Source organism: Doryrhamphus excisus, chromosome 2, assembly GCF_030265055.1.
Source record: "Doryrhamphus excisus isolate RoL2022-K1 chromosome 2, RoL_Dexc_1.0, whole genome shotgun sequence".
In the NCBI taxonomy this organism is placed as follows: domain Eukaryota; kingdom Metazoa; phylum Chordata; class Actinopteri; order Syngnathiformes; family Syngnathidae; genus Doryrhamphus; species Doryrhamphus excisus.
Window position 1 is genome coordinate 31,234,041 of NC_080467.1, and position 13,570 is coordinate 31,247,610.

The following is a 13,570-nucleotide window of genomic DNA, read 5'->3' on the forward strand; positions in this document are numbered from 1 at the left end:
TTGGCTCAGTCAAAAATTAATTTATATTGTGCAAAATATGGCACATGATGGGAACAGAATATTCTGGAAGTTCCTGGAGTTCCTCCTCGGTTTAGAGGTCATGTGATGTCATGCGCGTCCAACATGGCGGGAAAACGAGTCTGCAATATTATGCATGATCACGTATCAATAAATCGATATTCCCTGCAGAGGGAAACTTGGGAATTCCGCTCGCTTGATTGCGGATTCCATGAATGATGATATTGCTTTCACTTTCACTTTCACTTTCACTTTCACTTTCACTTTCACTTTCACTTTCACTTTCACTTTCACTTTCACTAAGGCTAGGATGCAATCAACCTTTATGTGACCTTTGACCTGCTATTACAAAATATCGTCTCCGAGTCGGAATAATTTCGGCCAACGACGACGACAATCAGCTCGTTAGCAGCCGCCGCCGCCGCCGTCGCCATCGCCGCCACAAACCGTCATCGTCAGCATTTTATCTCCAGGCTGGGATTACATCGCTTTGACATGGCGTGACACGTTATTATCTGGGGGGGGGGGATTGTGTAAAGTGACAAAAACTATCTTGCCTGAATCTTCAGTCGATGCTGAGCCTTCGTTTTCCTCCTGAGGGGGGCCGACAGGGACAAGAGGCCCCCCTGGTCCACGTGGAAGCGGCGGTCCTCGTTGCCGCTGACGATGTGGAAGGAGAACGGCGGTCCGTTCCTGGGCGTGTCCTTGTCCGTCACCACCAGCTGGAGGACGCCGCTCCCCACCGACTCGCCCTCCTGCATCGGGAAACACGTGCGCTACAGTCAGACCGGGGGTGTGCAAAGTGCGGCGCTGGGGCCAGATGCGACTCGCCGCTGTGCTAAATAATTATATGTTATACATGATAGCATTTTACAAGAATAACCTTAAAATATTAGTATAAAAATATGAGTATATTATAATTAAAAAATACATCATTTTAGAAGAATAACCTCAAAATATTAGTATAAAAATATGAGTAAATTATAATAAAAAATTACATCATTTTAGAAGAATAACCTCAAAATATTAGTATAGAAATATGAGTATAATATTACAATAAAAAATCATTTTAGAAGAATAACCTAAAAATATTACTATAAAAATATGAGTATAATATAATAAATAATAATAATAATAATAAAATATTACAGAAATACCATATGTTATTTTCTTTTCAAAAATGTAATATTATGATAAGCAAACTAAAATAAAACTAAAAATAAAATGGGTAAAAAAATAAAATAATATTATTATAAAAAAGTCATAATATTAAAATAAGAAAATTTATAAATTAATAAGAAAATTTAAATAGTCTGAAAATTAAAAAAAAAAGATAAACAATAGTTGAAATGGGAAAATGATGCCTGTAATTTTACAAGAAAAAAATATTTTAAATATTAAAAAATATTATAAAATATTATTTAAAAAAAATAATATTTATTTAATTATTATATTATTTAAAAAATTCTAAAAATTCTTAAATACACATTCTAAAAAAACACACACAAGAAAAAAATTGAAAAATTAGCAGTAATTTATATTAAAGAAAATAATAAATATAATAATATTTTAAAAAACAAAACAATTACAATATTATGGAAATAAAGTCATAATATTATGAGAATAACATCTACAGTCAGAAAGTTCAACAAGTTGGAAAAAAATTGGAAAAAAATTGGAAAAAACAGCGAGCATCAAATAAAAATATTAACAAAAAATTTGTAATATAACAAGAACAAAAAATTGCAATTTTATGACATTAACATTATGAGAAAAAATAATTTTAGTAACATAGAGTTGAAATATGAAAAAAAAACCCTGCATCATGTTTTGTCAAAGTCATGCCCAACGTTATGATCTTAATACGAGTTGATGATTTGTGTCCCGGGTATTCCCAGGAAGAACCCAAATCACCTGTCCGTCTGCCGCTTTTAGGGACCGAATGTAAAACACAAGCTGTCACGCTCGACAGACGTGCGTCTTAAAAGCGTCTCCAGTCGTCGATCGGAGGCCTCGTTTTGATGTACGACGCCCATCTGTCACTCGTAGCGAGCAGACGGAATGACATCACCGGCTTTGTTTTGAAGGCAAGATTCCCACGGGGAGCTTAAGGTTCGTTCCTTTTCCAGGTGTGCCGTGTGCTTCCGTAACATTCCCAAAAGTTTGTAACGAGTAGGAGGTGTGATGCTAATGACAGCGCAGCTTTTGTTGTAGAGTCGGACGAGTGACGGACAACCACGATATTTACTGTACACTTTCCCTTTAATTAGCCGAGGCCACCAGCTCGCTTGTCTCCCGTTTTTCCCGCCTCAGGAATTCACGGTGGACCATGGAGAAGGGCTGAAAGTCGTTTGTTAGACACGCTTTTATTGTGAAGTCGTTTTTCCCATTTGGATTTATTTCTATTATTTTTAAGGTTTTTTTTTTTTAGGTCATTTATATTTTTATGTTTTGAAATCATTATTATTTTGTTATTTTTTGCTTTTATATAATTTATTTAATATTTATATATTTATTTTTTATAATTATTTAATTTATAATTTATTTTATTATTTTTAATTATATTTATTATTTTTGGGTTTTTATTTAAGCCATTGTTTTTTTTTACGCTTTTTAGTTTTTTATGCTTTTCTGTTTCATTTTAAAAAATATTTTAAGTCATTTTTATTAGCATTTTATTTTGTTTGTTTTTACTCGAGTTATTTTTTTATTTGTATTTAATTTATTTTTTTGACATTTTATTGAAGTCATTTTTCATACTATTTACTGTTATTTTTTTACACTTTCATTTAAAATTTATATTTTTATTATGTACTTTTTTATGTACTTTTATTATTCAAAATAGTTTTTTATGCTTTTCTGTTTCATTTTTAAAAAATATTTTGAAAGTCATTTTTATTTGCATTTTATTTTGTATATTTTTTCTGAAGTCATTTTCATTTGTATTTAATTTTATTTTTTCACATTTTATTTATTTTAAGTCATTTTTCATACTATTTATTTTTTTATAGTTTCATTTAAGTCATTGTGTGTATTTATTTATAACTTCATATGTTATTTAAATTTTGAATTTTTTAAAAATTCAAACCAGAAAAATTAATTTCCTTTTAATTGCTTTTTTCCTGAAATATTAATACTCATAATTGCATGTCCAAAAATGTATTTTAGAGGAATTTATTAAGGCTTTTTGCCAAGGAAATGAGGAGGAAGATGAATAAAATAACATTTTATTTTTTAATATTATGTTATATATATTATTATTATTATTTTGATGATGATGATGATTACCTGTAGCAGCAGGCTGTGTTCGACTCGTGAGAAAAGGGGCGGGTTGTCGTTGACGTCCACCACGGTGACGGAGACGAGGACGGCGGACGAGAGAGGAGGATGACCTTCGTCGGCCGCCTGCACCGTTAGAGAGTAATGAGGAAGCTGCAGAGACAAAACACATCATTTTTATTGCATATTCATAAATGGCTGCCCACATTATTCATATTCACCATTCAGCATTTTATCACGGACTTTGGGTCTCATAAATTGTCTTTTTCACGCAATATTTTGACTTTATTATTTGGACTTTATTATGACTTTATTCTAGTAAATTTGAAGTATCTTATTATCTTATTATTATTATTATTATTATTATTATTATTATTATTATTATTATTATTATTATTATTATTATTATTATTATTATTATTATTATTAAAGTTTAAATTAAAGTTTAAAAGATAATAACATTGTGCAATTTTTTTCTGCATAATATTAAAATTTTATTCTTGTAGAATTATTACTTTTTTAATGTAATATTATTTTCTCTTGTCCTAATATTGTAAATGTACATATTTTCATAAAAATACTGCTTTTTTCAGTTTTTGTTGATTTTATGAATTTTCTTGTCAATTACATTATTATTTATTTTATTTATTAAATTTTATTTAAATTTTTATTTAAATTTATTTATTTAAAATTATTATTAAATTATTAAATTATTAAATTATTAAATTATTAAATTATTAAATTATTAAATTATTAAATTATTAAATTATTATTTTTTTTGCATAATATTATAATTTTATTCTTGTAGAATTACAACTTTTTTCCTTGTAATATTATTTTAAATTTACATATTTTCATAAAAAGACTGCTTTTTTCCATTTTTTTTTCGTTTTTATGAATTTTCTTGTTAACTATATTTCTACAACGGGCCAATAAAATAAAACAACTGCGGACCGCAAATGGCCCCCGGGGCCGCACTTTGGACACCATTAGTTAGCAATTAGTATCAAATTCATAATCACGATGCTGCTCACAGCCACTAGGGGGCATATTAGCATGACATCTCGGCCTAGCTATGACATGCTCGTTATTTGACACACACACGTGCACACACACGTGCACACACACACACTCACCTCCTCTCGGTCCAATCCGGCGCATACGGTGATCTCGCCACTCCGAGGGTGGATGGCGAACTGCCGCAGCGGGTCGCCGCTCACGATGGAGTAACGCACCAGGCTGTTGAGCGGCCCGTCCATGTCGGTAGCCGTGACCTTGAGGGACGGGAGGTCAAAGCGGGGGTCCGTTAACGTTCAACGATGTCATGTGCGTGTAATTCTGGAAGAGTGATGGGAAGCTCCGAGGACTAAAGGAGCAAATTCCATGATTCCAAGGTGTCCTCATGCAAGGTCTTATCATGCAAATCCAACCACTTTTCTTCTAACCTAATCTGAGTTGTGGACTCCTATAGAGCAGCTACGCACAATAACCAGCATGATTTTTTTTTTCTGTTAATATTTTGACCTTTTGAATATTTTTGTAAAATTACAGCTGATTTTTTTCCATTCCTGTTTTCTTCTTGTAAATTGTATTCTCAAAAATATGACTTTATTCCAATAATATAATATAATATATAATATAATAATAACATATTTTTCCTGGTTTTGTTTGTTTCTCAGAATATCACCAGTTTTTTTTTCTTTAATATTTCAGCTTTCAGCTACAAAAATGACATTAATTTTCTTCAAAATATTAAATTATTATTGTAAAATTATGACTTTTTCTCATTTCATTGCTTTATTTTGACTTTATTCTTGTAAAATTACTGCTGATCTTTCAAATTTTTTATTTTTTTTAATTTTCAAATTCATGTTAATACTTATTACTATTAGTATGCTAACACTATATTATGCTCAGGAATAATAACTTCATATTTTCAGCTTTCTACTTGGAAATTGTATTCTCATAAATATGACTTTATTCCAGTAATATTATAACATAACTGTTTCTGCAATCTGATTTTCCTGTTTTTTTTTGTTTATCAAAATATCATTAGTTACAAAAATATTTTTTTTCGTTCATATTTCAGCTTTCAGCTACAAAAATGACATTACTTTTCTTCAAAATATTAAATTATTATTATAAAATTATGACTTTTTCTCATTTCATTGCTTTATTTTGAATTTATTCTTGTAAAATTACTGCTGATCTTTCAAATTTTTTATTTTTTTTAATTTTCAAATTCATGTTAATACTTATTACTATTAGTATGCTAACACTATATTATGCTCAGGAATAATAACTTCATATTTTCAGCTTTATACTTGGAAATTGTATTCTCATAAATATGACTTTATTCCAATTATATTATAACATAACTTTTTATGCAATCTGATTTTTCTGTTTTTTTTTTGTTTCTCAAAATATCATTAGTTACAAAAATATTTTTTTTCATTAATATTTCAGCTTTCAGCTACAAAAAATACATTACTTTTTTTCAAAACATTAAATTATTTTTGGAAAATTATGATTTTTTTTTCATTTGATTAATTTATTTTGACTTTATTCTTGTAAAATTACTGCTGAGCTTTCAATTTTTTTTATTTTCTTAAAATTAAATTATGAATTTTTCTTTAATTTTCAAATTTATGTTAAACAAATTATGTTGTTTTCCTTCATAATACTATACTTATTACTATTACTATGCTAACACTATATTATGCTCAGGAATAATAACTTCATATTTTCAGCTTTCTACTTTTTCTGCAATTTGATTTTCCTGGTGCTATTTATGCTAATAAAATGATGTTATTTTCCCTCATAATTACTATACTTATTACTATTACTATGCTAATACTATATTTTGACTTTATTCTTATAGAATTACTGTTGTTTTTTTAGTTTTTGAATTATTTTTTATTTTTTAGAAAAGACCACATATGGCCCCCTGGCCACAGTTTGGATAAATTAGCATTATTGGATGCTTGTTAGCTTCGGGAAAGACTGAAAACAAATAGGAAAAGAGTTCAAATGCTAATGGAATTAATAATTGGACATGGAGTTAATGATGTTACGTGCTAACAATTAATTACTGTATATTTCCAAGAGTACAAGTACAAGTACAAGTACAAGTACAAGTACAAGTACAAGAAGTTGTAGCATATAAACGGTCAGGGGAAGAAAAAACGTTCCCCCGTGGAAGTGTGATTAAAGCGAGCCATCAGCGAGCCACCGAGCCGTGTTATTGCCGCCTTATCTCCCGTACTCCTGACATGATGGCTGACATGATGGCGGACATGATGGCGGATAACTGCGGACGCCGCACACGCGTCGCACATACACACACACACACACACACACACACGTGGCATGTGGATTTATTGATAAAATATCTTTCATGTCATGCGTCTTTACCCTTTTTTTTATTTTTTATGTGTAAGCCGTTTTTATTAGCGTTGCCCTCTGAAGGGCGCCGTGCGTCATGTGACATAAGCGTGTTCTTGTAAGCGTGACATTTTTTTTTTTTTTTGACGTGTGCTTTCATATTCTCAAGGACAAATTTCATTTCAAGTGACTTCCTTTGTGGCCTGTCGACAAACGCCAACAAACAATTCACTTAAGATCGGATTCGGTTTGCGGGTTAAGGACGAGAGGCGTTCAGGGTCCTGGTCCGTTACGATGCAATGACCTTCAAGTTCAACCAGAGGTCGTCAATGTGTAGTGTGTGTGTGGGGGGGTGTTTGCGTAATCTCTCGCCACTTTGTCGGATTTTGTGGTTTAACCATTAGGATTTTTCAATAACAATAATAACGATAATAATAACGATGTTAGCATGCTAACATCTACAATGAAAACACTGTCTATATACGTTTAACATACTAATATACTAATTGTTAGTATGCTATCTCCTATCGTGAAAACAAAAAACAATGTTTATTTTAGCATGCTAACAATGCTAACATGCTAGCTTTTAGCATGTTAACACCTCACATGCAATTATGCTTTTTCTGAAAGTGGTTAAAAAGGCAAAGCTTAATTTTAGCATGCTAAGTTCACTGTTGGTATGCTAACATCTACAATGAAAACACTGTCTATATGTTTAACATACTAACTGTTAGTATGCTATCTCCTAACATAAAAACACTGTGCAGCAAAAAAACGATGTTTATTCGAGCATGCTAACAATGCTAACATGCTAGCTTTTATCATGTTAACACCATACATGCAATGATACTTTTTCAATAACAATAATAACGATAATAATAACGATGTTAGCATGCTAACATCTACAATGAAAACACTGTCTATATACGTTTAACATACTAGCATACTAATTGTTAGTATGCTATCTCCTATCATGAAAACAAAAAAACTAAAAAAACAAAAACAAAAAATATTTTAGATTGCTAACAATGCTAACATGCTAGCCTTTAGCATGTTAACACCTCACATGCAATTATGCTTTTTCTGAAAGTGGTTAAAAAGGCAAAGTTGTTAATTTTAGCATGCTAAGGTCACTGCTGGTATGCTAACATCTACAGTGAAAACACTGTCTATATATGTTTAACATACTAACTGTTAGTATGCTAGCTCCTAACAAAACACTGTGCAAAAAACCTGATGTTTATTCTAGCATGCTAACAATGCTAACATGCTAGCTTTTAACATGTTAACACCTCACATGCAATTATGCTTTTTCTGAAAGTGGTTAAAAAGGCAAAGCTGTTAATTTTAGCATGCTAAGGTCACTGTTAGTATGCTAACATCTACAATGAAAACACTGTCTATATAAGTTTAACATACTAACTGTTAGTATGCTATCTCCTAACATGAAAACACTGCAACAAAAATGATGTTTATTCTAGCATGCTAACAATGCTAACATGCTAGCTTTTAACAGTATTCTAGCATGCTAACAATGCTAACATGCTAGCTTTTAACATGTTAACACCTCACATGCAATGGTGCTTTTTCTGAAAGTGGTTAAAAAGGCAAAGCTGTTAATTTTAGCATGCTAAGGTCACTGTTGGTATGCTAACATCTACAATGAAAACACTGTCTATATGTTTAACATACTAACTGTTAGTATGCTATCTCCTAACATGAAAACACTGTGCAGCAAAAAAATAATATTTATTCTAGCATGCTAACAATGCGTTTCTTTTCAATTGGGCCACAGCACATTATCGTAATCCCTCGCACCCAAAAACGCTGATACCAGACTGAAATGATGTAGTTTGCATGCTAACTGTTTGCATGCTAACACCAAGCAAAGTGTCTATGGAAGGAAAAAAAAGGCCTAAAAATGCTAACATAATAATGTTAGCATGTTAATGTAAGTGTTATGAGTTTTGTTAAGAGTTTTGTTGTTTTTTTCCCACTAGAATGACCTTATTGGTTAGGTGAAGTGGAAGCACCTGTGGTGTCCAATCCCAGCTGAAGGTCTGAGTAATCAGCAGGGCTGGGCGGGTATATAAGGAGCATTTCCTCATCACTTTTTTGGGAGTGTGGGAGAGTCAACACCCTCAGTTGGCTCTCTTGGTATTTAGTGGTGTGGGATTTTGTCTTTTGGTCTTCCCCTGGTCCCCCTTAGCAACCTTTATTTTGCCAGTTTGTGTTCTACTTGGGAGGGGCAACAGAACACAAGCATGCTAATGTCTAGCATAACACTAAGCGTGTGCATATGCTTACACCTATGAAAGTGGTTACTGTTGCTATGCTAACATCTACAATATACAACACTGTATATATAAGTTTAACATACTGTTAGTGTGCTAGCTCCTAACAATAAAATGCTGTATGCAGCAAAGCAACGAATATGTTACTTTTAGCATGCTAAGGTCACTGCTGTTATGCTAACATCCACAATGAAAACACTGTCTATATAAGTTTAACATACTAACTGTTAGTATGCTAGCTCCTGACAATAATACACTGTGTGCAGCAAAAAAACAAACATGTTTATTTTAGCATGCTAGCTAGTTTAGCATGCAACAATGTTAACACACTAGCTTTTATCATGTTAACGCCTCACATGCAATGATGCTTATTGTGAAAATGGTTAAAAAAAGCAAAGCTTTTCATTTTAGCATGCTAAGGTCACTGTTGGTATGCTAACATCTACAATGAAAACACTGTCTATGTAAGTTTAACATACTAACTGTTAGCATGCTATCTCCTAACATAAAAACACTGTGCAAAAAACCTGATGTTTATTCTAGCATGCTAACATGCTAGCTTTTAACATGTTAACACCTCACATCCAATGATGCTTTTATGAAAGTGGTTAAAAAAACAAAGCTGTTAATTTTAGCATGCTAAGATCACTGGTATGCTAACATCTACAATGAAAACACTGTCTATATACGTTTAACATACTAACTGTTAGTATGCTATCACCTAACATGAAAACACTGTCTATGCAACAAACAAAGAACATTTATTCTAGCATGTTAACAATGCTAACATGCTAGCTTTTAGCATGTTAACACCTCACATGGGCAATTCATTGGCAGTATTTTTCAAATGTACCTTCATCACCAGGCTCCCGGGAGCGTCCTCCTCAGATATTTCGGCACTGTAGTCGCCCCGCCCAAAAGCGGGTGCGTTGTCGTTGACGTCCGTCACGTTGATGACGAGCATGGTGATGTCGCGGAGGGCCGACCGGCCTCGGCTGCCCTCCACGGAGACGTAGAACTCCCGTGAAATTTCAAAGTCGAGCGGGGCAGCCAGGGTCAGGAGGCCTGGGACACGACACACATGCTAGTTATTTAGCATTTTTGTTTAAAGGCAAACTGTACACTTTGAAAGTGTAAAAAACCTATACAATTCATACTTAATTACTTCATAACTAACAAAAAATAATGTAATGTAACATAATTTTTGCAGCAGAAATTTGAAATATTAAAGAAAAAATGTTAAGTTTTTTTTAAAGTTACTATGAGAAATAAGCTAAATAAAGTTGTGGGAAAATTAAGTTGAACAAAATGTTGTAATATTATTGGAATAAATTCCTAATATTCCAAGGAAAAAATGTTCAACAATAAAGTTGTAATCGTTACAATCAGAAATGAAAAAAATGCATAATTTTATGAAAATATGTTACATTTTTTTTTAAAGTTGCACTAACATGAAAATAAACAAAAATAAAATAAAACTCAGAATATTCCAAGGAGAAAATGTTCAACAATAAAGTTGTAATAGTTAAAACAGAAATGAAAAAATGCATAATTTTATGAAAATAAGGTCAAAATATTAGGAGGAAAATTATTTTATTACTAGCAAATATGCATAGCATAATATGCTTTTTATTAAGAGGAAATTGTCATTTTAACAGAACATGACATGCATGTTAAAATGTGAAAGGCATTTTTTAAAGTTGCACTAACATGAAAATAAATAAAACAAAATAAAGTGATAATTTGGGGAAAATTAGTCCTAATATTATGGACAAAAAATTGTAATATTTGAAGTAAAAAATATTATTTTAAAAGAAATTTAAGTTGAAATATTTTTAAAAATAAGGAAACAGCCAAAATAATTTATTAATATCGACCTTTTTCTCCTTCCATTGTGCTCTTTTTTCCATTTTTGCTGCATATTATCTGCCATACTTTTAATTAAAAAAATGTGCTGTGGGCCGCACTTTGGACACCCTTCCTCGTGATTGATGCCATCCTTTGACATTTCAACACGCCATGCTCACGCTTCGGTGACATTTCACATCTGACAGACGTCCGTGTTCCATATTTTTCATGACCGTTTCATTTGCAGTTGCAGCATCGAACGGCGCCTGCATGCTACATTAGCATTTAGCCTCATTGGCGTCGACTGAAGATGACTCCATAAGCTATTACATGCATTTCATCACGGCGTCGTGCATACGTGAGCTTGTCGCAGCGCCGCGCTTGGACGCACATCACATTTACATGCCGAACATATTTCACGCCGAGCGACAGGCATAATCGGCTCTTCAAAATGGATGTACACAGGGAGCCGGCCGTCATGGTAATTCCCCCCCCCCCCCCCCCCCCCACCCCCCCTCTCGTGTCACACACTTCCAACCCGCCTGCTCAGGTTTGAGTCCGCGAAAGAGGTTTTGGCTTTTTACTCGTTATCATTGTCAGAGTCCGAACCCTGCAGGCCACATTCATAAACTTTCACACAGAAACACGCATTGGGGGGGGGGGCATCCATGGGGTCACCATGGCGACACATTTCAGGAAAAACCAAGTGGAACATTTTGCCCTTCCTCTATAGAACCCCTGATACGTCGACTTTTACCACCTAATCTGCCATAAGATACGGTATATAAATTTACATTTAAGTCGCTCTGGAGTATAAGTCGCAGGAACGGCCAACCTATGAAAAAAAAGTGTGACTTATAGCCCGGAAAATACGGTATATAAATTTACATATAAGTCGCTCTGGAGTATAAGTCATAGGAACAGCCAACTTATGAAAAAAATTGTGACTTATAGCCCGGAAAATACGGTATATAAGTCGCTCTGGAGTATAAGTCACAGGAACGGCCAACCTCCGAAAAAAAAGTGTGACTTATAGTCCGGAAAATATGGAATATAAATCTACATATAAGTCGCTCTGGAGTATAAGTCGCAGGAACAACCAACCTATGAAAAAAAGTGTGACTTATTGTCCAAAAAATACGGTATATAAATGTACATATAAGTCGCTCTGGAGTATAAGTCGCAGGAACAGCCAACCCATAAAAAAATTGTGACTTATAGCCCGGAAAATACGGTATATAAGTCGCTCTGGAGTATAAGTCGCACAATGCCAAAAATGCATAATTAGGTAAAAAAAAACAACATACATAAGTCACTCTGGAGTATAAGTCGCAGGAACAGCCAACCTCCGAAAAAAAAGTGTGACTTATAGTCTGGAAAATACGGTATATAAGTCGCTCTGGAGTATAAGTCGCAGGAACAGCCAACCTATGAAAAAAAAAATTGACTTATAGTCCAGAAAATATGATATATAAATTTACATATAAGTCCCTCTGGACTATAAGTCGCAGGAACGGCAAACCTCCGAAAAAAAAGTGTGACTTATAGTCCGGAAAATACGGTATATAAATGTACATATAAGTCGCTCTGGAGTATAAGTTGCAGGAACAGCCAACCTCCGAAAAAAAAGTGTGACTTATAGTCCGGAAAATACGGTATATAAGTCGCTCTGGAGTATAAGTCGCAGGAACAGCCAACCTAGGAAAAAAAAGTGCGACTTATAGTCCGGAAAATCCTGTATATAAATTTACGTATAAGTCGTACAATGCCAAAAATGCATAATTAGGTAAAAAAAAAAACATACATAAGTCGCTCTGGAGTATAAGTCGCAGGAACAGCCAACCTATGAAAAAAAAGTGCGACTTATAGTCGGGAAAATCCGGTAAATGGGTGTGGAAAAATACCGTGACATTTGGCCTTGCTTGCCTTTTTATAAAATATTCAGTTTCTATCTGCTACTCATGTTATTTTTATTGTCTTCCTGCGTCTCTCCCATCCAATTACGGGACTTTGGAGACGGAACCTTCTCTCGTTTTGCTTCAACTTATTCCTTCGGATTTATTTCACATGCGTCTTTTCTGCTTTGGGCTTTATTGCTTAAATGAATTCTAGCAACACCGACGCCGAGACTACTTTGAGTCGGCGTCTGCTCAATAAAGGACGACGACGTTCTCTTTTTGTGGTGTAAATTGTTGTCTCGATCATACAAATATGACTTCCTGTTTACATGTTGTCAGCGGAACGCTACAAAACACCAGAGGCTGACATGGCGGCTTGCTACGGTCCTGTTTGTCGTTGTGATTATGCTAATGGGAGCTAGCACTTATGGTGTGTGTGTGTGTGTGTGTGTGTGTGTAGCAGCCCGTATACGAGTTTTATGTCGTGGCCAGACTTTAATCTGCATGCCGTGATGTGATGAGACTTCCCACAAGGAGCAAAGTGGCGGGAAGTTTTTGTCACCGTAAACCTCAATGACTCTCGTGTGCATCGTTGTGTGTGCGTACACACACACACACACACACACACATACACAACAATAGCCGTGTACACTTGCGAGCTCCTTAACAGATGCAAGATCCAAGCTCAGGCCTGGGCAAAGTTTTCCACTCCCGGGGGCCACAAAATTTGGTGTCAACAACCTGCAGGACTACAATCACCAGATGGCAGTTTAGCATTATTGCATGCTAATAAAGTCTTAATAATAATAATATTAGGTTGGATCGACCCGACCATAATAAGTCAATTTC

General features: G+C 33.9%; 1 protein-coding gene across 2 annotated transcripts in view; it reads right to left on the bottom strand.

Moving 5' to 3' along the window:
- Positions 1 to 13,570, bottom strand: part of fat2 (FAT atypical cadherin 2) — a 112,701-nt gene that overhangs the window by 26,443 nt on the left and 72,688 nt on the right. For both annotated transcript variants that reach the window (XR_009120410.1, XM_058058907.1), the window contains exons 17-20: positions 9,829 to 10,040; positions 4,434 to 4,571; positions 3,307 to 3,450; positions 576 to 773 (exon numbers count right to left, since the gene is read on the bottom strand). Coding sequence is in view for 1 of the 2 variants with exons in the window: in XM_058058907.1 (XP_057914890.1) it covers positions 576 to 773; positions 3,307 to 3,450; positions 4,434 to 4,571; positions 9,829 to 10,040 (692 nt within the window). In the remaining variant the exon portion in view is untranslated. The remainder of the gene's footprint in view (positions 1 to 575; positions 774 to 3,306; positions 3,451 to 4,433; positions 4,572 to 9,828; positions 10,041 to 13,570) is intronic.